Source organism: Arabidopsis lyrata (assembly GCF_000004255.2).
Source record: "Arabidopsis lyrata subsp. lyrata unplaced genomic scaffold ARALYscaffold_8, whole genome shotgun sequence".
Lineage (NCBI taxonomy): Eukaryota > Viridiplantae > Streptophyta > Magnoliopsida > Brassicales > Brassicaceae > Arabidopsis > Arabidopsis lyrata.
In genome coordinates this window covers 648,423-671,108 of record NW_003302548.1, presented here as the reverse complement: position 1 = coordinate 671,108, position 22,686 = coordinate 648,423, and the positions used below count along the sequence as shown (strand labels likewise).

Genomic DNA, 22,686 nt, shown 5'->3' with positions numbered 1-22,686 from the left:
GCCCATGTGTTTTCATAAAGAAAACAAATTCCGGATTTGTGATAATCGCGGTATATGTTGATGATCTAAACATAATCGGGACTCAAGCAGAAATACAAGAAGCAACAAACTATTTAAAAGGGGAATTTGAGATGAAAGATCTCAGACAAACAAAATTTTGTCTTGGCCTACAAATTGAACATACTCAAAAGGGTATATTTGTTCATCAATCCACATACACCAAAAGAGTGTTAAAACGTTTTAATATGGATAAGGCAACTCCTCTCAGTACTCCAATGGTCGTTAGATCACTTAATGTTGAGAGTGATCCATTCAGACCACCTGAGGAGAATGAAGAGATACTCGGTCCTGAAGTACCGTATCTAAGTGCAATTGGAGCCCTTATGTATCTTGCAAATTGCACTCGACCTGATATATCTTTTTCAGTCAATCTTTTGGCTAGATTTAGTTCATCCCCTACACGAAGACATTGGAATGGGGTTAAACATGTCTTTCGTTATCTTCAAGGGACTATTGATTTAGGGTTATTTTATCCTAAAAATATAAATGGTCAAATGATTGGTTTTGCAGATGCAGGCTATTTATCAGACCCACACAAAGCTCGATCACAAACAGGATACGTGTTCACGATTGGAGGTACTGCTATATCATGGCGTTCTCAGAAGCAGACGCTTGTAGCTACTTCTTCAAATCATGCTGAAATCATCGCACTCCATGAAGCGAGTAGAGAATGCGTATGGCTACGATCGATAAGTCAACACATTCAAACAAGTAGTGGAATTCGTCTAAAAACGGAGCCAACTATCTTGTATGAAGACAATGCTGCATGTGTTGCTCAGACAAAGGAAGAATTTATCAAAAGCGATAGAACCAAACATATCCCTCCGAAGTTCTTTTCATACACCCAAGAGCTCGTGAAGAATAAAGACATTGAAGTAAGATATGTCCAATCATCCGAGAATTCTGCGGATCTCTTCACAAAATCATTGCCCACCTCTATGTTCAGAAAACATGTTCATAATATTGGAATGATTCGTCAACAAGACTTGTAAGTTATGATCCTGATCATTCGAGGGGGAGCTTGCGCGGTTGCACTCTTTTTACCTACTATGGTTTTTCCCACCGGGTTTTCCTAGAAAGGTTTTTAACGAGGCAACATGAAGCACATCGCAAAGACATGAATGACAAATGAACTCCAAGGGGGAGTGTTACAAAAATCAAACTCTTGAATATTGAATGGAGCTCATAAGTCATTCAATCACTACCATAAAGTAATAGAATAGTTTGGTGTAGTGGAATGGTTTGGAGTAGTGGAATGGTTTGGAGTAGTGGAATAGTTTGGTGAAATTATTTGGTACTATAAATATGTTCTTCCACTCCATTGTAAGATACACCATTGATTCACTTAACAAAGAAATGTATAGTTTCTTCCCACATTATTACTCTCTCTCCCTTATATTTCTATCTCTTTAAATAATTTTATTATTATACCATTTTCAACATAAATGATTGATAGAAAATTTACGATACATTATTTTTCTTAATTATAACAATAAGGGTTTTATCGTATTATACAAAGGAAATTTGATAAAAAGAAAGAGTGAATGGGCCATTGATCAATCATCGTCATCACCATAAAGGACCTACATTTTCATCCCAATCCAGAACTTTAGCGTTGGACAAATCAAATTCATATCCCATTCCCATTAGGTGAGGTCTTGCTTGTTTTTTCTTATAGCTAATGTATGAGTTTGTATTATTGTTTACAAGTTAAGATAATAAATTCTTTGTGAAATAAAATCATAAGATTTTAGTTTGATAATCAGAGTAACCGAAAAACGATAAGTTCAAACGTGGAACTCAAAAATAAAAAAAAATAAAATTAAAATATGCTCTATATTTTGTATACATGATATTAACATATATCAATGCAATTATACAAATATTTGGGTTTGAAATAACCAAAAATCTTAAATCTTCATAACTTGGGGAATAATATGAATAAGCCTTTCGTTAAAAGTGAACATTGTACTTGTAGACAAACTATAAAAACATTCCTGAGCGTGAACAAAAAATGTTTTATAACGAAGAGAATTCAAATTAAATTCAAAGTCTATAAAGCTTAAAAATTCGATTCTTCTTTTGCAAAAATAGATTTTGTATGCTTTTTTCATCATAGCTCTTCATCGGTCGTGGGCTCTCTCACATTCACTTTTCATTCTTTTATAAGTAAAGACACTTTTCTTTACTGTCATCCTTAGTATTATTTTCTCTTTCTCTTTTTATTTCATTTGTTTAATTTTTTAAAATTTAGTCCAGACCAAATATGGCCTAACCCCATCTGAGTTCTTTGTTATCCGTACGTAGAATTAAACAATCCTGTTACGATTTTAAGTTTTCTTTTCTTCCTTGGTTTTATGATTTTTGGTATATATTACAAAAATTAAACAATAAACCGACGTCGTTTTGTGCCCAAAAAAACAAGAGATAAAATGACGTCGATAAATATTAAAAAAAAAAAACGAGATTACTAGTTTGGATTTTAATGGGCTTGATCGGCCCATCTTAAACCAGCAAAACCAGGCCGTGATGGGCTTCTTTCGATCTCCGGCGAGTTACCTTCACCGGAAACAATGGTCTCTGTGTAGATAGATCGCGAAGAAGAGCTATGAAACTGAATGAATCAGATTAGAGAATCGAAGAACTCGTATCAGTTCTGCTAAATTCAATGGGTAACCAACGACGGAGATCGGTATTAGCCCTAATTTTCATCTACTGCGCCATTTCTTCTACCTCATCTGATCAGGTTAGAGAATGAATCTCCATTGCGATTTAGGGTTTCTGATTTCTTGATGAATCTGTTTTAGAATCTGGGAATGATTGCAATTTACTTGCAGGTTGGAACAAATTATAGAGATTCTGATGCATTCTTCAATTCCGATTCAATCTGTATCTCTGATCAATACATTATGGAGTCTTATTTCACTAGACACACTTCCTTAGGCGATTCAGAGTTTCGAAACTTCTTGCTTCTTCAACAATGTTCTAACAAAGTTCATACTCAAGATTCAAATATTGTTCCTTCAACTTCATTGATACAACACAGAAACATTACAGGTGAAGGTTCTCATCGTAATCTCCTCACATCCATCAAGTTTCAGCTTCTTCATCTTCACTCTGAGTCTGAGTTTCGCGAGCTCGTGATCGTTGAACGGTTGCCTTTGGGAGTTTTTGCTGATCCTTTTGAGCTTCAGAGTCTTCAGCAACGTAAAGGTTAAGAAAGAAAGATAAATCATATGAAAGTTTTTTCACTTCTGGATTTGATGGAAGCTTGAATCTTTTTGCAGTTTTCAGTGACGTATCTGTGTTTGGAGACACGAATCTTGAGCTACCTTCGTTTAGATCAAACAGGTCTGTCGTTGAGATTCATGTCGAAATCAGTTCTAGAGATTATGAAAATGGTGGAATCAGCTTAAAGCTTCCTTTACATGCTCGTTATCAGGTAAATTATCACTTGATCTCAGTCTTGTGTTGATCGATATCGATAAGGTCGGATCTTTACTTCTCTATTATCTCCACAGCCTCTGGACGACAGTGGATACTCTAGAGTGGAGTTTGGAGGGCCAGACCTGTTCTTGTGCTCGAGCCATGTACAAAACCAGCGACATGAACAGAGAAGATGTTTGGTTTTGTTGATTGGCAGATTGAAGACTGAAACCAGGTCTGTTTTCTGGGATATCCCTGCAGGAATCAGGGGTCATACAGAGTATGTTTCCGCCTTGACATTCGCAGCTGCGGTTTTGTCTGCGTTTTCAATTCTTGTGGCATCGGTTTTGAGCTCCAAGGTTGAATCTTGTAAAAACTCAAAGCAGTCATGACTCAGCTTTTGGTTTCAAACTTCTTTGTGACAGTCATTGAGCAAATCGTTTTTGTTTCCTCTCAACAGAGATTGGGAAATGTTAAACCGGTCCAAAGCATAGATTTCGGACTTAGGAGAATCACAAACAAAACAGAATTTCTGTCATCTCCAACAAAATGTTTACACAACAAAAAAGCCACACGCACACGCACACACTATTACATTAACCAATAGAACCTTCAAACCGAATCGAACCAAACCAAACCAACACAAAACCAACTTCTAAGTGTTGTCTTCAACATATATTATATACCAAGTAGTTCAACTCTTCGATGCTTTAAAATCGATGAACACACCCAAGCGACTTGTTGTTGCTCTTTCGAAATCAAGCCGCAAGTACGATAATCACGATCAGGAGAACAATGCCAAATATCACCAAGAGCAAGCATGTCTGTGTGTAAACAAGATCAAGACATTAGCCTATTGTTTCCGAAAAACCATTCATTTACTGTTTTTGTCTGAAAAGTTTTTGAGTGTTTTTTACCAGAGATGAGTTTGATCTTTGTGTTTTTGCGGCTTGCGCCAGCTGAGATTTTCCTTGTGAAGTTGCAGCACGGGAGTTGTCAATGTGAGTACCGATATCATCTGCAAGAAAAAATTAAGAAAGTGAGTTCTCTAACTGTAGCTAAAAGGGCATGATCTAATTAAGTTGTATAGATCGTCTTTACCTATCATGACTCCTTGATCATTAACCAGAACCGCAAGATCTTTGAATATCTCGTTAACCTCGCCAATCTGATGATGGATTTCTTGTATTCCTTGCTCTCTTTCTTCGATCACAGCTTCATTGAATGCAATCTCGTTGTCTAACAATACAAGTTCCTGCCTGCAACAATCAAACAAGGGGGATGATTAAGTCGCATCTCAAAAATGTAGAGAGATGTGTCGAAGATTTGTTCTTTTCACAACATCACCTACCTCTTTGACTCCTGAACTTGTGCCCGCTGTTCCGGGACCTTATCTACCTCACCCGCCGTATAACTATATACCGAGCCAACCAAAACGAATAAGGAACATGAATATCAATCAAAACCACACAACCAATTCACAAAGTAATAACTTGTGCTTTACCTAGAGGGAAGAGCGGATTGAGGCACGAAAGGAGTATAAGTGGTTTCTCTTTCAGCAGCAGTTTGTTGAGCTTTCTGAAACTCTTTTAAAACAGCTTGAAAGTCCCTTGCAAGCTTAGCATCTGCAATCTTCTTACTTGGCTACACAAACACACAACTCTCACAATCAATCTCAAACACCGAAAAGATTCACATAAAACCCAAAAACAAGAAGAAGCAAGAAAGATTCCACTTTACATTGACACCACTTTGATGATCAGTTTCACTAGCTATTTTAAGTTTAGCTGAAGTATCCTTCACAAGCTGTCCAATATGCAATCTTGTCTTGTGCCTATTCACAAACATATTTGAATAATTTCAGATTTCCACAAAAAAAAAAGCAATAAAAATTGAATTTTTTTTTTATCAAAATGAAATTAGATTTCAATTTCAACTTACAGCTTCTCCCGGAGCTCCGGTGTATCTCTAGGAGTACCAAGTGTGTTAACGAGTCGTTGAAACGTGGAGACTCCGGTATTGATCTGGAAAATTCCAGAAGCAACGGCTTGTGTCGAATCTTGTCGACCACCATTGATCTTCCTCGTCGATCTTCCTTTTCCCGATTCTAAATCTTGAAAACTCATCTTCTTCGTGGAATTTGTTTCCAAAAATTTCTTTCTTGAGAAAAAAAAAAAAAACCAAAGATTGAAGATTTTGACCCTAAACTCTCCTCTTTTTTTCTGGAAAAGTTCGATCTACGACGAGATTGAGAAATTGCTTATCGGAGTTTTCTCTGAGAAAAAAAAAACGAAGGTCAAGGCGTGGATCGTGGAGACAGATAGACGAAAAATTGAAAAGCGTTCGTAACTGATTAATTGAGAAGAAGAAGAGCAGAGAGATAAAGTTGTTTTCTTTTTGATCCTTTTATTTCGATATATTTAGTAATGTCCTCGTTTCTGTGTTTTTTTTTCCAACCAAATTAAACCATTGGTTTGGTTTATTTAGATTTTAGTTTGGAATCCATAAAATCTGTTTTTATAGGAATTTGAAATCATTTTATTGGATGGAATTAAGAAAATGAGAATGAAGATGGTGATATAAAATTTTGACTTTAAACTATTTTTTTTTATTTATTGTAAAAATAAATTATCTGGTTTTTATTTTTAGCTGAAATATTTAAAATTTATGTGTTAGATTTGTGTGATTAATTATATGTTTTGATATTATATAATGCTTAATGTTTTATTATATATTTTAATTTTTATATACGCTTCCAATATGTACTTATTTCCTAAAATTTCTAAAAATATCGCTTCCACGTTTCCAAACGCTTCGCTTCCCCGTACCCGTTTCTGATTCAATGCAACCTAGGTTTGGATCAGTTTAGTCATGTTTACATGAGAAAAGAAACAACGTATAATTTCATTTTCTCGATTATTTCGTTTAACTTAAGTATTGGTTGTATGAATTGTACAGCTTTTACTTGTAAGCTCATTTGGTATATGTAATCTTTTATTAAGATTAGTGAAGAATAAGTTTAAAAAAAAATAGATTCAATTCAGTTTTAATAATAAAAAATAAATATCTAGATTTAAATTTTTCTATTAAATATACATTTATTTGGTTTGGTTTAGTTCAGATACACTAAAATCAGTTTTTATTAAGATTCGACTACGGTTTAAACATTTCAATTTGGTTCAGTACGGTTAAATTTTTTCGTTGGAGTGTTTTATTTTTTCTCACCTTTTAACTAATTTTAAAGTTATGGAAATGATGGGGATGAAAGTTTAATAATGAGAATGTTTCTAATTACTTTATCAGCATTTTCCCGCAAGATTTCCAATGATGAGAGGTTAATAAACTTTACTATATGTGAAGGCGGAAACGTTTTCGGACACGTGGACGACAGTTAATGGTGGATAAAGTGATTATGTCACGTCTTTGTATTAAAAGTACAAATATTTTAGGTTATGATTAATTTAATTAGAATCTTTCCCGACAAAGAAATAGCTCTAAGCACGACACATGTGAAGTCGCCGGCGAGCAAAAAAACACTATCTCGACGGTTACACGTACAGGAGTCGTATGTATTTAAATTGAATCCGCTTTGTAATTTTCTCACAGCCAAAGATTTTTCCTTATTTGGGTTTTTTTCTTATCTTCTGTGTTCGTTACAAATTCTGGGTGAAAGAGGAAAAATCTTCGTTTCAATCCGGTTTATATCGGTTTTAGCAATGTCGGTGAGTTAAACATATCCTAACTTTCATTCGCGAATAGATATGTTGAAATTGGCTAAATTTGGCGTTGAAATCACTAATTTTGGGATCAATGTTTACTGTTTTTAATCTATGGATTTACTTTGTTTGATAAATGTGATTAGTATCTATCTAATTAGTTAAAGTTTCTGAAGTTATTTTTGGACACAGCTTCTTATATATGTATATACTTTTAAGTTAATCAAACCATGACCAATTCGTTAACTTTAGCAATAAGGTTTTAACTTTTATGCTCTCTGGTTTCATTTTCATGTCTGAACATTGTTTAATGGCACAGATGATAACTGTTAATGTATTGTCTCTAAACATTGTCTTCATTGCAGATGGTAACTGTCAAAGTTAGCAACGTTTCTCTTGAATCAACAGAAAGAGATCTCAAGGAATTCTTCTCTTTTTCCGGCGATATTGCTTACCTAGAAACACAAAGGTCGGTTTTTTCGACTTACATTTTCATTAGAATTATGTTCTTACAGATTCCTAAAACTCTTTGAGATGGTTTTCTACAGCGAGAATGAAGGTTCTAAATTAGCATATGTTACATTCAAGGATTTACAAGGAGCTGAAACCGCAGTTCTTCTCACCGTAAATTTACTTTTTTCTTAACCTTATTCAATGAGTCATATTGGCACTTTGTTTTAATGTCGGTTTTGTTTCAGGGATCGACGATTGTTGATTCATCGGTCACAGTTACAATGTCACCAGATTATCAACTACCTCCTGAGGCTTTAGCTTCCATTGTAGGCTACTCAATAAAACCCTCAAAACTCTTTTAAAAACCTCTTTGTGATTTCAATTTTTGTCTCCTCAGGAATCATTGAAAGAGAGCAATAAATCATCATCACCTTCTCGCGAAGATGTATCGGTATTTAGAAAAGCTGAAGATGTTGTAAGTGGTATGATTTCAAAAGGGTTTATTCTAGGAAAAGACGCGATAGCTAAAGCCAAGAGCCTTGATGAGAAGCATCAGTTGACATCAACAGCTTCAGCTAGAGTCACATCTTTCGACAAAAGAATCGGATTCACAGAGAAAATCAACACCGGGACAACGGTTGTGAGCGAAAAAGTTAAAGAAGTTGATCAGAAGTTTCAAGTCACAGAGAAAACTAAATCAGCAATAGCTGCAGCTGAGCAAACAGTGACTAATGCTGGTTCTGCTATTATGAAAAACCGGTATGTTTTAACCGGTGCCACTTGGGTTACGGGTGCGTTTAACAAAGTGACTAAAGCTGCTGAAGAAGTTGGACAAAAGGCGAAAGAGAAAGTTGGTATGGTTGAGGAAGAAGAAGAAGAGAAGAAGAAAGTGGTTGATGCAGTTGCTAGCATCCATCTGACTGAATCACCAAATGCTTTAGACCAATCAGAACAAGATTCAAAACTCTCTGAATCGCAAAGGCAAGAGCAACCACAGCCACAGAAGGAGCTTAGTCCAAGTGTTGCTTCAGCTCAATCTTGAAATACATATAAGGAACTTTCTCCAAACTTTTTGGAACACAGAAGCTGACTTTTTAGGACAGGGCTTGTATGTTCCAAAAACATTGGATTGAAAATCTTCTGTTGTTGTTGTTGTTGTTGTTGTTTCTGTCTTATTTCTTCTTGTTGTTTCTCCCTTACAAGAAAAAAGGTGAAGAAAATTTGGAAGAATGTTTAAACTGAATCTCTTTTTTTGAAAATTTCTTCTTCTTTGACTAATTTTTCATTTTGGATGGTAACAAACATTTTGAAATGAACTGAAACAATAATAAGGTATTATGAATATTTAAATTACTCAGCTTAAAATACTCAAAACCTTCAATATTTTTGATTGGTACCTTGTATAATTGTAGACAACGATTCAACATGATTTGATCAAATATATAAAAATTTAAAATTATGATTTATGTTTAGTGTGATATTGTAAGTTTATTGACTTAACTTTAAATGAATTTTATGAATGAATTTATTCTTCGAATTTTTTGCAGTTTATTCAAGTTTAATGAGTTATTTCCTTTGCCCAAAAAAACAAAATGAATCATTTCTCAATTTTATTAGATTTTCAGAAATCAGAATGCAAATCAACCTCAAACTTAATATTCCAAATTCAAAAGCTAGATAAGGATGACAATGATGATGATGCTGATAAGTGAAAACGTATCATGGAAAATTACAAAGAAATAAATTTTGGTAATTAATGGTATATTACTGATTCCAACGTTGACTGTAAATTAGATTCTGTATAATATTCGAATGTTTTATGGATAATATTCGAATTATAAAGCTTTCCACTAGATGACAAAAGAAAAGTTTCCACTATGGTTAATATTCGAATGTTTTGATGTATAAAAGCTATCTTATGAATAAATTATAGTCAGTTTGACACATACACACACACAAAAAAGAATAATAAATTACAGATGTGGTGGTTATAAAGATAAATTCAACAAAGTTGACCAAACAAGAGAAGAAAAGAACAAATTGTTTTCACCGAAAATTAAATAACTTCCATATAAGCATCAAGAATTTTGTATTATAAATTAGTGAACCATATTTGATTCACCTAGTAACTCAAAAACAAGCTTTTGGTGTAAACTTTTCTTTTAACCAAACAAGAGAAAAGAAGAAAAAAAAACCATGAAGACCTCAGCTTTCTTCATTGTTGTATTGCTCATTCTATCATGTAAGTAATCTCAAATTAATCTTATTTATATGAAGTTCCAATTAAACATGCATGTGAAGGTTATATATATCTGATTGATGTGTATAATATATAATACATGAATAGGTTCATCGTCAATGATAATGGGAGTTCACTATCATGAGAACCGTTGCCATGACTGGAAAGATTGTGCTATATGGTGCAAACAATGGGTTCCTCAACCAAAATGTATTAACCATGTTTGCGATTGTAAGCCAAAATCTCTTCCGACTAACGACGAGATTCCTCAATCGACTTCTTCTTCCAATTCGAATAACTAAAATATGATTATGATTCTATGTATCCATGAGATATTTATCATCTAGTTAAACTTCATCAATATGAAAAGGTATTATAACTGTTCATCAATAAAGTTATAGCTTTGGTGTGAATAATTAAGCTAATGCGTGATGGAACAACGATGACGATGTGACGAATTTGCTTCTTCTTTCTTTTTGCTAAATCGTTGGTATAACTTGCGGGAAAAATAAATAGTTCATGAATGGTTAATGCGATACATGAAAAATTATAGTAAGATTAAAAAAAAAAAAAAAAAAAAATTATAGTAAGATATTTATACGCTGCAACATTCGAACTATTTCTTTTACCAAAAAAAAAAACATTCGAACTATTTTCAAACTTGACTTCACATAAAGTGATAAAGAATCAGCCAATCTAAGATATAAATCATTAAAAATAATATTTTACCAAAGGAGAAAACTAAAATGATATAAAAGGTAATATAAAATATATTAACAATTAAATATATACAGTTCGTATAGATATTTTTTTTTTTTACTCTTTGTGATTAATTATATCACAACCATTAACTAATCCAATATAATTAAGTGGGTGATTGGTTTGGTTTTGGTTGTAAATGAGTTGTATGTAGTTGTAAATTTTATTGCTATAAATACTTGGCTGCAAAATTATGATTTGGTCTTTTGAAAAAGATTTAGGTAATTACTAATATAATTCAAAATGTCATTTTTTGAACAATGAAAGTTGCAGATAATTACTGATATAATTCAGAATGTGAATTTTTTAATTGGGAACAAATTAAAAATGAAATCTGTGATTATAAATAACAGTGGATATGAAATCAAAACATTTTAAGAACAAAAACCTTTGTATGCCTAGTGATCTTATATTCTTAGAAAAGAAAGAGAGTTTATTAAAACTCATATGGACCCATATCACCCAACAAAAAAAAAAGAGAGAGAGCTAGAGAGATGAAATCAAACAAAGCGACCTTCTTCTTGGGCTTGTTCCTTGTATCTGCCTTCTGTAAGTTATTGCTCGTATACAAACATATGATTTGTTCATTATATGCTAAAATTTGTTTTACTTTAAATTTAATTATTTTGTTTGGACACTTTTCTTTTTGAAGGTATAAGGTTGATAGAGAGTAGGTGTTACACAAACGACGATTGTAAAGACGCGCAACCATGTCCAGTGCCTCTTGCTTGTCTATTTGGCAGCTGCATTTGTCCATGGAAAAGTCGATCTAAGTTACCAATTTGTCAAATCATATGTGCGCATTTGGATAAAAGAGCTGGAAATTCTTATGATCATACTTGTGGTTGCAACTATAAGTAAAATAAAAGAAATATAATAACAATAAAAATGATTAATTAAGTTAAAAATTTATTCTCGTTTCTTTTTAAAAAAAATCTCATGGACAGAAATTTTCCCAAATCTTATTATTTTAAAATCAGACTATTGTATTCCTTACAAAATTATTTTAACTAATAAGATTGTACTTGTTATTTTCTTTATTTTTCTCAAATATTTAGGAATTTTTAGGTCCGTAATTCCTTGGAACGAAAATCAAAGGAAGTTAGATTAGTTCCTCCCTAATAGCACAACTCAGAACATGAGATTTTGAGATGCATTCTCTTTGAAAACTCTCCTAATATACCGATAAAGTTACATAGTTGGATACTATACTTTTCATAGTACGATTTTAATTTCTTGTATTTATGTTTGAGAAAAAAATAAATTAAAAATATGCAGGGATGGACCATTAGATTGTAATGCCTAAATCATACTAGCGATGAAGTAAGTCTAGATTTTTTTTTTTATGTAATCGACGTCAAGGACTTCAAAATTATTTTCTCTCTCTTACAATTTTTTCTTTTCCACTATCGTCGGAATGGAAATTGTACAATACAACGACAAAACAATCAAAAAGGATATGGTAATATCGGTGAAGCCAAAAAAAATATTGACAACATCTTCTTATAACTATATTGTCGTGTATTGCATCGTGTATCCGTTACGGGATTCTACTCATCAACATATTCTTTGTTTTACTTTATATCGTTGAATTTTTTCGCTAAGTCGCCACAAAACATATTTTTTGTAGGATAACGTTGACAAAGACAGACTCTATCATCCTTTGTCGCTATCTTTTTTTGGCTTAACCGACATTACCAAAAAAAAAAAAAATGTTTTTGTCGTTGCGTTATCTATTTTATACTTTGACCATAAATTTTTTTATTTAACAAATTTTTTTAATAAAAATTTAAAGTGAATAAATAATATAATGATAGGTTTAAAAATTAAAAAAAAATTACTTAAGAAAAAAATCTAATGGCTATCAATTCAATGGTGTGTCATGAATATTACTTCTGTTTTTAAATGTCCAATACTTTTATGAAATGGATTCAATTTTTTGTTATTAAAATGACTAAGTGATAGATGTAATAGAAAAAAAATTAAGAACAAAAAATCTAATACCTATTAATGGTGTATAAAATATATTATTATTATTACTTTTAAATGTCAAATACTTTTTATGAAATGGATTAAAGTTTTTTTTATTAAAGTGAATAAGTGATACAATTATAGGTTTAAAAGTAACAATGTTACTCCTTACCAAAAAAAAAAGTAACAATGTTACTTAATAAAAAAAATCTTTTTTTTTTTCTTTTGAACAAAAGATTTCATTCATTCAAACAAAGAAGCTGTTATAGAAAAAAATCTAATATAGACAAAAGGTTTATGAAACTTCTTATTACATTTTTCAAAAATGTCCAATACCTTCTTCTTCTTTTTTTTTTTTAATGAAGAATAGATTATTTTGTTAGAAAACAAAATAATGCAACACTTGTGACAAAATAGAATAATTGCAGTGTAACGCACACACGCGGTTAACGCGTGGTGAATAATATTTTGACTTAAAAAGTTAAAAAGCTTTGACTTATGGAGGGGTCGCTTGTTTCGAGGGTAACGTACGGACTCCCACTAATATACTTCCACGTGGCGAGACGGTGCAGTTGACGGAAGAGTTAGACGAGCGTTATTTTTTATACGTTACACTCCGTTAATTATCGCCGTTAAATCTAAAAGTCTGCCGTTTACCCTTCTGGTCCGGTAAGTATTTAATGAGAAATTTACTCCTCCATTTATTGCCAAAGGAAAGAAAAAAACTTAGAGAGAGAGTGAGAAAAGCTCCCAAAAAAAAAAAAACTCTTAGAGATTAGAGAGAGAATTAATCTTTGGTTTTTTTTTTTTTTTTTTTTTTTTCATTTCTCTGAAGCTTAACAAGGTAAGAAAGTGTGAGAAAACAAGAGAAAGTGAAAGAAAATCTCTATATTTTTCTAGAAAAAATATCACTAGAAACAGTGCCATTATCTGGTTTGTGTTGTGTTCTTTTTTAATGTTTTTAAAAACTTACACAAACCCTAATTTTAATATTTTTCTCGTGAGCGTTTTCTTTGAATATTGTCTCCTTAATCCATATATCTTCTCATGAATGCTCAGATAGTGTGTCTTTATATTTTTTTTATTAGTTGGACCTGTTTTTCTTAAATTTTTTGAAAATATTTCATGAGCAATAAATGTATTTTTATCAGTTACGTTTTTTGTGTATTTAATTTAAAATATTTTCTGAACAATGAACCGATCTAGCTGTCGTCTCTGGTAATTAAATCTTATTTTTCATGCTTTGTTCCTCTTGCATTTGAGATTAATTCTAAAATATTTTCATGCACTGATTCTTCTTCTTGAATCTTTACTTCCTCAAGATTTCAAAAACAAAACCCTAACTAATATCCTTGTTAATCATCATTAGGTTTTTTAATCTATTAAGTGATGTTGACAATCGGAGAAGGAAATGTGATGGCTTCAGACAACAGATTTGCTTCGCCGCAAGCACCGTCTTCTTCTTCTCCGGGAACAATCCAAAACCCTAATTTTAATTTCATCCCTTTTAACTCATTTTCATCCATTATCCCGGTTTGTTCCTTGTTAAAGACTTTCAAAAATCTCTCTCTTTTTTTATTCTTGAAATTTCCAAATCTTTCATTTACTTTTTTTTTTTTGGTTTTGACTCATTTTCTAGAAGGAGGAGCATGGGATGATGAGTATGATGATGATGATGGGAGATGGAACAGTAGAAGAAATGATGGAAAACGGGTCAGCAGGCGGGTCGTTCGGGTCGGGTAGTGAACAAGCAGAAGATCCAAAGTTCGGAAACGAATCTGATGTCAATGAACTTCAAGACGATGAACAACCTCCTCCGGCTAAGAAGAAACGTTACCACAGACACACTAATCATCAGATCCAAGAAATGGAAGCGTATGTTTTGCCTTTTTATATTATATTTTTTTATTATCCACTCGGGTGTGTTCAATCTAGTTTTTATAAATATATCTTGATTTAGTTCTGCTAGGTTTTGTATAGTTTTTTGGTTTAGATACTGATATTTTATCTTGATTTATAGGCTTTCCCCTTTTATGTGAATTTTTATTTTGATTTGATTATTCTTCCAATTTTTATTTGTTCGTTTTACCAAACTGAATACACCTATATATATTTTTCTGTAAATAGATCTCATGATTGGAGATTATATTTTGATAAAAGTAGTGATTAAAATTATATCTTGTAGGTTGTTTAAAGAAAACCCTCATCCAGACGACAAACAAAGAAAGAGGTTAAGTGATGAACTTGGTCTTAAGCCTCGACAAGTCAAGTTTTGGTTCCAAAATAGGCGAACCCAAATGAAGGTAACTACAAATTCAACAAAAAATTATGAAAGTTTCAACTTATAATAATGAAATCGTAAATTTTAGTACGTTCATATATATAAAAGATTAAAAAGTATTTTTGACAATCTAATGAATTATTTGCGTGAGTTGAATCAATAGGCACAGCAAGACAGAAATGAGAACGTGATGTTAAGGGCAGAGAACGATAATCTTAAGTCGGAGAATTGTCATCTTCAGGCGGAGCTACGGTGCCTCTCTTGTCCTTCTTGCGGCGGCCCCACTGTCCTCGGCGACATTCCTTTCAACGAGCTCCACATTGAGAACTGTCGCCTCCGTGAAGAGGTAACCATTTGCATTTAACAATTATGTTTACAATTAACAGATAAGTTTTCCTTAATATGTTTAACATGTGGTTCGATTAATTGAATTCAATTTTCATTGGGTTTGTTATGCTTTGGGAAAATATATCAAAGAATTATTGAAAGAAAAAAACATTTTGTATTGACAAAAAAAAAAAAACATTTGGTTCGGTTCATTTGTGTAATTTAGAACATTGGTGAAAATATCCAGCCCTAACACAATATTGATTGTTGATTCCACAGCTTGATCGTCTGTGCTGCATTGCTTCGAGATACACTGGCCGTCCGATGCAATCCATGCCATCATCTCAGCCGTTGATCAACTCTTCTCCGATGCTTCCACATCATCAACCTTCATTGGAGCTAGACATGAGTGTATACGCTGGGAACTTTCCGGAACAATCTTGTACAGACATGATGATGCTTCCACCACAAGATACAGCTTGTTTCTTCCCAGATCAAACTGTCAACAACAACAACAGCAATATGTTACTTGCGGATGAAGAAAAGGTTATCGCTATGGAATTCGCTGTCTCTTGTGTTCAAGAACTTACTAAAATGTGTGACACAGAAGAGCCTTTGTGGATTAAGAAGAAATCAGACAAGATTGGTGGCGAGACTTTGTGTCTGAATGAGGAAGAGTACATGAGGTTGTTCCCATGGCCAATGGAGAATCATAACAACAAAGGGGATTTTCATCGAGAAGCTTCAAAGGCAAATGCAGTCGTTATCATGAACAGCATAACGCTAGTTGACGCGTTTCTGAATGCTGTAAGTAGTACACTTTTCGCAAAGGCCTCTGATTTGATTACTTTGATTATTGATTAATTTCGCGATTTTGATTTGAAGGATAAATGGTCAGAGATGTTCTGTTCAATCGTGGCTAGGGCGAAAACGGTTCAGATCATTTCATCTGGAGTTTCTGGAGCTAGTGGTTCTCTTCTTCTGGTAATTTAGTAATTGATTTGATTTATAAGCGGGAACAAACGCAACAGCTTCTTGCTAATGGAATCTATGTTGTTATGTTTTACAAGATGTTTGCAGAGTTACAGGTACTATCTCCATTGGTTCCAACTAGAGAAGCTTATTTTCTTCGGTATGTGGAACAAAACGCGGAAACCGGAAATTGGGCGATTGTGGATTTCCCGATCGATAGCTTCCATGACCAAATGCAGCCACTGAATACTATTACTCATGAGTATAAGAGAAAACCTTCAGGCTGCATCATCCAAGACATGCCTAATGGATACTCACAAGTCAAGTGGGTAGAGCATGTTGAAGTAGATGAGAAACATGTGCACGAGACCTTCGCTGAGTATGTGAAAAGCGGAATGGCCTTTGGAGCTAATCGTTGGCTTGACGTGTTGCAGAGACAATGCGAGAGGATCGCTAGTCTAATGGCTAGAAACATAACTGACCTTGGAGGCTAGTAGTCTAAATCATATCCCTCAATTCTTAAAACCCTTAAACCGCTAAATCACAAAATCTCTGTTTCCATTTTGCAGTGATATCTTCTGCTGAAGCAAGGAGGAACATAATGAGGTTATCACAGAGACTGGTGAAAACATTCTGTGTGAATATGAGCACTGCTTACGGACAATCTTGGACAGCTTTGTCGGAGACAACTAAGGACACCGTGAGGATCACGACAAGGAAAATGTGTGAACCTGGTCAGCCTACAGGAGTTGTTCTTTGTGCTGTCTCAACCACTTGGCTTCCATTTTCTCACCATCAAGTCTTTGATCTTATCCGTGATCAACATCACCAATCTCTGGTAAACAAAAACTAGACTCTTCTCTCTGTTCTTGATGCAAAACCCTAAGATTTTTTCTTGTGCAGCTAGAGGTTTTGTTCAATGGTAATTCACCTCATGAAGTTGCTCATATCGCAAATGGTTCACATCCTGGAAATTGCATCTCTCTTCTTCGAATCAATGTAAGTTTCAGAGATTTCAAAACCCTAATTCAAAGATTGGTATTAATTAGGGTTTTTGCAGGTCGCAAGCAATTCATGGCACAATGTTGAGCTGATGCTTCAAGAGAGCTGCATTGATAACTCCGGTAGCTTAATCGTCTACTCCACCGTCGACGTTGACTCAATCCAGCTGGCGATGAACGGTGAAGATTCTTCAAGTATTCCGATTTTACCCCTCGGGTTCTCCATCGTACCCGTGAATCCTCCCGAGGGTGTTTCTGTCAATTCGAATTCTCCTCCGTCGTGTCTTCTCACCGTTGGGATTCAGGTCTTGGCGAGCAACGTTCCAACCGCGAAACCGAATCTCTCCACCGTCACCACCATCAATAACCATCTCTGCGCCACCGTTAATCAGATTACTTCCGCCCTCAGCAGCACCATTACGCCGGCGATTGAATCTTCCGCCGCCGCGTCCAAACAAGAAGTCAGCTAATTGACCGAATTACCCTTAAACCTCCTTGCTTTTTCAGTCAAAGAGCAGTCCCGAGGCAGGGGTAAAATAGTAAATGTGAAAAGAGGGAGGTTCATAGGTAATTCGGTTATGGCTTCGAGGTTGTTTTGGTAAATAACGTAGCATCTAAATGGATAAGCCTTTTAGGTTATTTTCGGTTTATTTATGGTAAGGGTAAAATGGGAAACTAGTTTATGTTTTTGGCTGTTTTTGTGGGGAGGGTCATAATGGTAATTAGAGGAAGTCAAGAGCGCACCAGGTTGATAAAGTTGACCTTTTTGTTTTCTGAACCGGATTATCGGTCTAACCGGTTTACGGTTTAATAGAAAAGCGTAGCTGGTTCGGGTATTGACTTTCTACTTGGTTTGACTCCTTTGAAATGTTTTTGCTTATTTGCAATTAATATGCTACTACCTTCTTTATACTTTTTGGCTTTTCGTATTCAATGTTTTGGTATTTTAATTAATTCTATATAAAATATCGAAATGGGACGATTTATATTACCATTTTTAGCTAAAGATAATACTTCTCGTGGGGTTTGAATATTTGCTGGTTGAGTCTCATTTAATGATTAGTATCATGCACATTAGAATTAACATATTTTAAAATGCTAATATCTGGCGATTGCGACGGACTTTATTTTTATTTTTTTTATCATTATTGCGACAGACTATACAATGATTAAGTTCGTGCCAATAAAGTATTTAAGTAGACAAAGATTCCTATGTTTGGAATTATCTTCATGTTACTTGTGTCAAATTTAAGTTCCATTGTATGCATATTACATAAATTCTTTTCAACACTAATATTTAATTCAGAAAAACAAGTTGATAAGAGGATATGATTCTTTTTTTTCGAAAAAGAAACACTTTATTTCATTGATATATATGAAACATATAACAAATTACAACAATAGGTAAAGATATCATCAACGTGGAATTTCAAAAACAAGAATGAAATGTGGTATATAGAATCTCAATTTAAAATGCGTAATCTCTAGGCACATTTGAAACCAGATGGAACCTTCTTACCACAATGGTTTAGGACAACGTTCAAAGAAATGGGAACATTAAGGTTGATACCAAGAAGATTAGCCTTTAGGGCGGTGCAAAGACAGACCGCCGCTTCAAGATCAACTAGACCTTTGATAAGAGCGCAACATTTGGACGTTGGTGGTAGAGAAACCTTGACCAAATCCAACACGTTAGCGCACACCTTAAGTTTAAGAGCGTCTTTACAAGTGGGTTTGTGGTTAGGAGATGAAGTTGAGGGTTTCTTGGGCGGTGGTGGTGGACAAGGGACTGATGTCGAGCTGACGAAAGTGAAGAAGATGACATTGAAGAGGAGGAGAAGAGCAATCTTAGAATAAGCCATTGAGAAAGAAGTAAAGTTTCAATAAGAGTAATTCTTATAAAAGGTACAAGAAAACCCTTAAAACTCTCTCTTTATCGAGCTTGTGATGTGTTGTGTGAAGAATATGGAGATAGTGATAGGGTTTTTATAGGTGAAGATTAAGATTGGTTTATGTGTTTTTAATTACAAATAGACGAGTGGAAACTAAATGACGAAATTTCAATGAACTGTTCATGTGAGGGATCATTTTAAATACTAGGTGAATACCCGTGCTACGCACGGGTTTTTTTTATTTAAGTAATTATAAATTTATTCTTTAAAGCTAAAAATTATTGTGAAGTCATCAATTTGTAGGATTGTACTATGCAACTATTTAATTTGATTAGGAATATTTTTTTATAACTTTGCTTACTCTTCAATTTACTTAAATAAGCAACTTCTATGTCGCTTACAACAAAATTTAGTATTGAATTGTTGTCAATTCCTCATATCATAAGAAGACTCATTTCCTCTTTACCTCTGCGCTTTCTTGAACTAACATTCTACAGTTGTTATTTTTTCTCAACTAATCTTTCAAACGACAGCGAAAACTCCCCTTCTCTTCTAAGAGGGGTGTATTGAATTAAGGATTTTAGAAAATTTTGGTTTTTTCCTAAAATCACATGTTATTCAACTAGTGATTTCTAAATATGTTTTCAAATCCTATGTTATTGGAATAGGAATTTAGGTAAAATCATTCCAAATCATTTACAATCTCTTGTTATTCAAATAGTAATTTGTAAAAGTCATACCAAATCTACTGTTATTCAAATGTTAACAAGCCTTTTTTAAAAAAATATTGAAATGGATTTTGAGAGACTTTTTGATACATGTTTAGTTGAAAATTAGGGCTGAGAAAATCACACCTTTAGAGGTGTAATTTGGATGGATTTCAGAAATAAAAATATCCACATTACAATAGCACAAATTTAAAAACTCGCTCATCATTGTTTCGCCTTGTTGTTCAATCTCGAAAACAGTGATTCTCGGTGAACGTCGACCTTCAGTTTCAGGTATGAGAAACGTTGAACCACTTCTTCTCCATATCGTATATGCTCCCTTCAATGAGATGATTCAATTGGTGGAGAACATTCGGGAAACTATACCGAACAAAGCAGAAAATCGACCGACAGGACGAACGGCGTCGGCGGAGGAGGAGCTGGAAGATCTGCATGTCCTGTCATGTCCTAAAATCACATGTTTTCCACGATCAATCTCTGGTTATTTTCTCCAGTTTATACGATGTGGAAGGGTTTCAATTTCTAAATTGCAGCTCTATGTATTTTTAAAACAAAATTGATGAGAAGCTTGAACATAGAATTGTAAAGTCACGAAGGTTTCTTTTCTCATAGCCATAAATAAGCCACAATTTACATCTCAGAACACTTGTTTATATGAATGAAGTTGCAAAAGTGGTTATCTTAACTCCATATCTCTCAAGATGAACTCCATCAATATGCAAAAAAAACCCTTTAGAAAATACTTAAAACAGAATTATAAAGAAGGGATAATTAATGGATTACTTAACTAGAAGTATAAAAGTTTACTAGGTTGTAATAGATCACCTAGTACCATGGTTGTGTACTACCCATTAAGCAATCGAAATCTTCCATAAATGATAAGCTTATTGGATTATTCATGGTACTAGGAAAACAGGTAGGGGTGTCAAAATGGGTTAATACCCATAGGTTACCCGAACCCGCCCATGGTTTTAGTGGGTTTGGGTAGAATTTTTTTACCCATATATATAAATGGGTTTTAGTGGGTTACCCTATTAGGGTTATGGGTTTAATGGGTAAAACCCATTAGGGTCATGGGTTACCCATGGGTTTCATAACCAAAACTAAAAAGTAAAATTTATATATATCTATATTAATATATTATGTAAAATTCATATAAATATATGTAAAATATCTATATATATGGTTTTAAGATTATTTTTTCTTTTTTATTTGGTTTGATGGTTCTTTGGATTTTTGGTTTTAAGATTTTAGGATGCTTTTCTATTTTAATATCTAGATTTTTTTAATTTATTATTTAAAAACTTTTGTTGGTTTACAATTTTATGTTATTTTTTTGGATTTTTATTATTTATATATTTTATTATACATATATATGGGTACCCATATAACCCATTAAGCCAATGGATTTCTACAATAATGGGTTTGGGTATATAAATTCAACCCATATAAATATATGGGTCGGGTCAAACTCGTCCATTAAACACTCGAACCCATATGGGTTTGGATCGGGTCGGGTCGGGTTACCTTTTTGACACCCCTAAAAACAGGTGAACTGAACATTAGTAGAGGTAATGAAGAACAAGATGAAAGACTACATGTAGCACAAAAAAAAGGTTGAACAGAGAATTAATAGAGGTTAATAATTACCAAAAAATAATTTTGGGATGTCACACAAAATACTCCAATATCTTCTCAAATTTCATAACAAATCTCACCAAATGACCATTACAATTTTCTTTTTAATTATAATAAATCTTCTTAAAATTCACCAAATCACCGGATATTTTTCAGAGTCTCCTCAAATCTAAAATCCACCAAATATTCCAAAATCATTAATTCAATACACCCCCCTAAATATATAAATCTTTCTTTCTCCACCATCGTTCTTTGGCTCCTCTTTTTTATCCTACAAGCTTGTTTACATACAAACGTCTGAGATAGAATAAGCGACGTATTAATTATCATCGTTCCGATGGAAAACGTGGACAAGAGTGGAGAAACATGCATTACCATATTATATATAATATCTAGAAAGCAAATATAATATCACATCATTCAACATGAGGCCATTCATCAATGTTAAAACACGTTATTCACTCGCAAAAGTTCATAATCTCCTATCCTCACAATTATTCCATCGTGTATGCGTGTAGCGCCTTGCTCTTTGCTTAACATCCATTTAGCCACCTATATTTGTCACTAAACTTATCAACTCATGACGTCATATTTAGCAAAACTTACACTTGAAAATAAGAAGTCATGTTACTTTACTTGAATCACACGATGCCACTGGCTTCACTTAAAGATTTGCAAAACCTTAGCTGCAACAATAATGGGAAAATATGCCGTCCAACCTACCCATCTGTTTCAAAGGTCCATAAACAGCCTCTTTTTCATTTGGGAGTCCATAGAGCTGCATATCAACATGGCCTATTTTATCATCGTTTCAGTCACGAAAAAACATATTTTGTACATGATTTTTCTCACTTATCATTCGGACAAGATTAGGTGCTTTCTGTCCAGACCCAGCAGAGTAGAGTCATTTTTCTTCTGCAAATGTTGCTCTTTCTTCCCCACCTTTTTATTTCCTTCCTAATGAATCACTAAAATTGGTTTATGAAAAAATTGGGAAAGAGAGGAGGTGGTGAGAATAAAGAGGGGTTCGGAACAAACAAAGTCAAAGACTACTCAAGAAAGAGATGGAACCTAACATAATTTCCAACATATATATCACTTGTAATGTAACAAACAAACCTCTCCATAAACTCTGTCGTCCAATTTTCCGGCTTGCTTCTCTAAAAACTTGAAAACAATTCCACCGTAATGACATGTTGTGATTCACTTCACATGTATCATAA

General features: G+C 33.7%; 7 protein-coding genes and 1 long non-coding RNA gene across 9 annotated transcripts; 5 read left to right on the top strand and 3 right to left on the bottom strand.

Annotated features, from left to right (window-relative positions):
* Window positions 1-2,596: 2,596 nt before the first annotated feature.
* LOC9299463 (phosphatidylinositol-glycan biosynthesis class X protein) lies at window positions 2,597-3,964 on the top strand. The gene is made up of 4 exons (XM_021011138.1): window positions 2,597-2,806; window positions 2,898-3,273; window positions 3,348-3,502; window positions 3,582-3,964. The coding sequence occupies exons 1-4, from the start codon at window positions 2,729-2,731 to the stop codon at window positions 3,876-3,878; spliced, it is 906 nt and encodes a 301-aa protein (XP_020866797.1). The 5' UTR covers window positions 2,597-2,728; the 3' UTR covers window positions 3,879-3,964.
* Window positions 3,965-3,996: 32 nt separating this feature from the next.
* On the bottom strand, window positions 3,997-5,867 carry LOC9301230 (syntaxin-22). Its single transcript, XM_021011146.1, has 7 exons — window positions 5,428-5,867; window positions 5,227-5,320; window positions 4,991-5,130; window positions 4,838-4,900; window positions 4,588-4,745; window positions 4,404-4,504; window positions 3,997-4,310 (listed from the first exon to the last, which is right to left on the bottom strand). The coding sequence occupies exons 1-7, from the start codon at window positions 5,610-5,612 to the stop codon at window positions 4,245-4,247; spliced, it is 807 nt and encodes a 268-aa protein (XP_020866805.1). The 5' UTR covers window positions 5,613-5,867; the 3' UTR covers window positions 3,997-4,244.
* A 780-nt stretch (window positions 5,868-6,647) lies between these two features.
* LOC9301229 (binding partner of ACD11 1) lies at window positions 6,648-8,914 on the top strand. Of its 2 annotated transcripts, XM_021023142.1 has the most exons (6): window positions 6,648-7,051; window positions 7,160-7,208; window positions 7,568-7,671; window positions 7,751-7,826; window positions 7,901-7,981; window positions 8,053-8,914. In XM_021023142.1, the coding sequence occupies exons 1-6, from the start codon at window positions 6,939-6,941 to the stop codon at window positions 8,695-8,697; spliced, it is 1,068 nt and encodes a 355-aa protein (XP_020878801.1). In that variant the 5' UTR covers window positions 6,648-6,938; the 3' UTR covers window positions 8,698-8,914. The 2 variants fall into 2 exon arrangements, with proteins under 2 accessions (XP_020878801.1, XP_002865155.2); XM_002865109.2 differs by having other exon boundaries at window positions 6,650-7,208.
* Window positions 8,915-9,682: 768 nt separating this feature from the next.
* LOC9301228 (defensin-like protein 308) lies at window positions 9,683-10,288 on the top strand. Its single transcript, XM_002865108.2, has 2 exons — window positions 9,683-9,897; window positions 10,003-10,288. The coding sequence occupies exons 1-2, from the start codon at window positions 9,852-9,854 to the stop codon at window positions 10,194-10,196; spliced, it is 240 nt and encodes a 79-aa protein (XP_002865154.1). The 5' UTR covers window positions 9,683-9,851; the 3' UTR covers window positions 10,197-10,288.
* Window positions 10,289-10,769: 481 nt separating this feature from the next.
* On the top strand, window positions 10,770-11,566 carry LOC9299462 (putative defensin-like protein 303). The gene is made up of 2 exons (XM_002865107.2): window positions 10,770-11,202; window positions 11,306-11,566. Exons 1-2 carry the CDS (start codon window positions 11,148-11,150, stop codon window positions 11,512-11,514), a joined length of 264 nt encoding a protein of 87 aa, XP_002865153.1. The 5' UTR covers window positions 10,770-11,147; the 3' UTR covers window positions 11,515-11,566.
* Window positions 11,567-13,427: 1,861 nt separating this feature from the next.
* LOC110225724 (homeobox-leucine zipper protein HDG5) lies at window positions 13,428-18,132 on the top strand. Its single transcript, XM_021015687.1, has 11 exons — window positions 13,428-13,468; window positions 13,994-14,157; window positions 14,264-14,499; window positions 14,810-14,927; window positions 15,069-15,251; window positions 15,512-16,039; window positions 16,118-16,216; window positions 16,303-16,693; window positions 16,774-17,042; window positions 17,108-17,203; window positions 17,265-18,132. Exons 2-11 carry the CDS (start codon window positions 14,014-14,016, stop codon window positions 17,673-17,675), a joined length of 2,475 nt encoding a protein of 824 aa, XP_020871346.1. The 5' UTR covers window positions 13,428-13,468; window positions 13,994-14,013; the 3' UTR covers window positions 17,676-18,132.
* Window positions 18,133-18,524: 392 nt separating this feature from the next.
* LOC9299461 (14 kDa proline-rich protein DC2.15) lies at window positions 18,525-19,271 on the bottom strand. Its single transcript, XM_002863339.2, has one exon. The coding sequence runs from the start codon at window positions 19,065-19,067 to the stop codon at window positions 18,690-18,692; it is 378 nt and encodes a 125-aa protein (XP_002863385.1). The 5' UTR covers window positions 19,068-19,271; the 3' UTR covers window positions 18,525-18,689.
* A 2,628-nt stretch (window positions 19,272-21,899) lies between these two features.
* LOC9301227 lies at window positions 21,900-22,663 on the bottom strand. The gene is made up of 4 exons (XR_002331861.1): window positions 22,583-22,663; window positions 22,316-22,420; window positions 22,100-22,241; window positions 21,900-22,015 (listed from the first exon to the last, which is right to left on the bottom strand). It is a non-coding gene; the product is annotated as an uncharacterized LOC9301227 (long non-coding RNA).
* Between the last annotated feature and the right edge of the window lie 23 nt (window positions 22,664-22,686).